The sequence below is a fragment of the Centruroides vittatus genome, unplaced genomic scaffold (assembly GCF_030686945.1).
Source record: "Centruroides vittatus isolate TY-2023 unplaced genomic scaffold, ASM3068694v2 contig_2460, whole genome shotgun sequence".
NCBI lineage: Eukaryota > Metazoa > Arthropoda > Arachnida > Scorpiones > Buthidae > Centruroides > Centruroides vittatus.
In genome coordinates this window covers 507,371-509,161 of record NW_027121555.1, presented here as the reverse complement: position 1 = coordinate 509,161, position 1,791 = coordinate 507,371, and the positions used below count along the sequence as shown (strand labels likewise).

Genomic DNA, 1,791 nt, shown 5'->3' with positions numbered 1-1,791 from the left:
TACGTTATAAAACTTGGTCCAGGGCATTTCTGCGCCCTGTGCCTGGGCACCGCTAACACCGCCCTAGTTACGGCACTAGTTATTCCGTCTGGCTGTCCCATTGTGGCCCTGACCTAATCCATAATAGGTTGCTTTAAAGACTGCTTAGGTCGGAAAGAGTTTTAAAAAACCATGATGGCCAGGGGAAAGGGTTAATTTTTTAAAATTATAATTAAAAACTTAAAAACGTTTGGCTATATTACTGCTATTTTTATGTTTAGTTAATTTGCTAAAATGCATTCAAATTCAAGTGACGTCATTATTTTTGAATAAAGACTTCGAATGTGATTTTCGAACGTAGTCGCATTTTATTTTTTATTATTTTATTTAGAATTTTAAGAATAATTCTGTAATTTTTCACAAATTTGCAAAATTTTTTCTTTCTTAAACAGATGGATGCCGATGAAATATTACGCAATTTGCGTTCACGGAGAGGAGTTAAAGGATTAATTCTCGCTAATAATTGCGGTACTTTGAGAATTTTTTATTAATTACGTGGAAGATATTATAATAATAGAACGTTCTTTCAGGCATTCCAATTAAAACTACGTTAGATATTCCTTATTCTGCATCGGCTAATTATGCCGAACTCGTGGTTGGAATGGTGGAAAAGTCAAGAAGTACAATCAGACAACTCGATCCTATAAATGATTTAAGTTTCATAAGAATTCGTTCCGAGAAGAATGAAGTTATAGCTGTACCTGGTACATATAAATTTATTTTGCAATCGGAGGTATAACAGTGCAATGATATAAGCGAACGCAACACACGATCTACCAAAAGGATGGCTTTTATGGAAAACTGGCCCCTATTTAGACGATAGACGAGCAAAGGAAGCCCGTTGGTGAGGCGCGAACCCGCGACCAACTTCATGCATGGTTTTAGTCACTCGACTGGGGTTAATGTTAGTTTTTGCAGACGTATTCCTTGCCTGTTGGCACTAACAAGAAACAGACATTTCAAGTTCAACCGAGTCCAAAATGGTTCTGTAAGGAGGTGAACGGGCTCACACACCCAAGCCAAACAACATGGTTTGGTTTGGTTTATTTAGTTACGGCAACGCGACAGAAGGAATGCCTCTCGGGAGGTTGTAGGTTATTAAAAAACTGAAAATTTGGATTGCTTCTAAAATCTATTCTAGAAAAATTCTAAATTTTGGTACTCCTCCGTGTCTGCTTCTGCCTTCCTTCTAAAACGGGTACTTCACATCATCAATTAGCGCCGAATTTAAACACAAATTTAATTCTTAATATTAAAATTCTGTGTGTTATACTACCTTTATTTCACTTTAAAATTATTAAATTAGAGAATTTTATTGTATTTTTTCAGATAAAGAATATATTTTGATTGGAATTCAGGATCCAACGTCGTAAAATATCACTCGATTGGCTTTTATTTAATGTAATTTAAATGTATTTCGGAAAAATTATTGTGAGAAAGTTATAATTGTAAATAAATATATGTAATAATTGCCACTGTATTTTCGTTTTATTATAAAATATGAAAAAACGAGAAGAACTTTTTAAAGTTTAGCCTATATAACAACGTAATTTAAAATATTATATTTATTTATAAAGCATGCGGTGAATGCAGAGAACTGCAAAAACCAAGATAAAAGCGTTATTTAATCTGTTTAATAAATAACAACCATAAAATTTGAAAATTTACTACCGTTATTTTAATAATCTGTAAATCTTTATAGCTTATAGTCTAGTCTCAGAAGTCTTTTAATAGTCTGTAAGATTTTAAAAG

General features: G+C 33.0%; 1 protein-coding gene across 1 annotated transcript; it reads left to right on the top strand.

Annotated features, from left to right (window-relative positions):
- Positions 1-265: 265 nt before the first annotated feature.
- Positions 266-1,498, top strand: LOC136971343 (dynein light chain roadblock-type 1-like). The gene is made up of 4 exons (XM_067265795.1): positions 266-336; positions 432-507; positions 570-743; positions 1,369-1,498. Exons 2-4 carry the CDS (start codon positions 432-434, stop codon positions 1,410-1,412), a joined length of 294 nt encoding a protein of 97 aa, XP_067121896.1. The 5' UTR covers positions 266-336; the 3' UTR covers positions 1,413-1,498.
- The last annotated feature ends 293 nt before the right edge of the window (positions 1,499-1,791 follow it).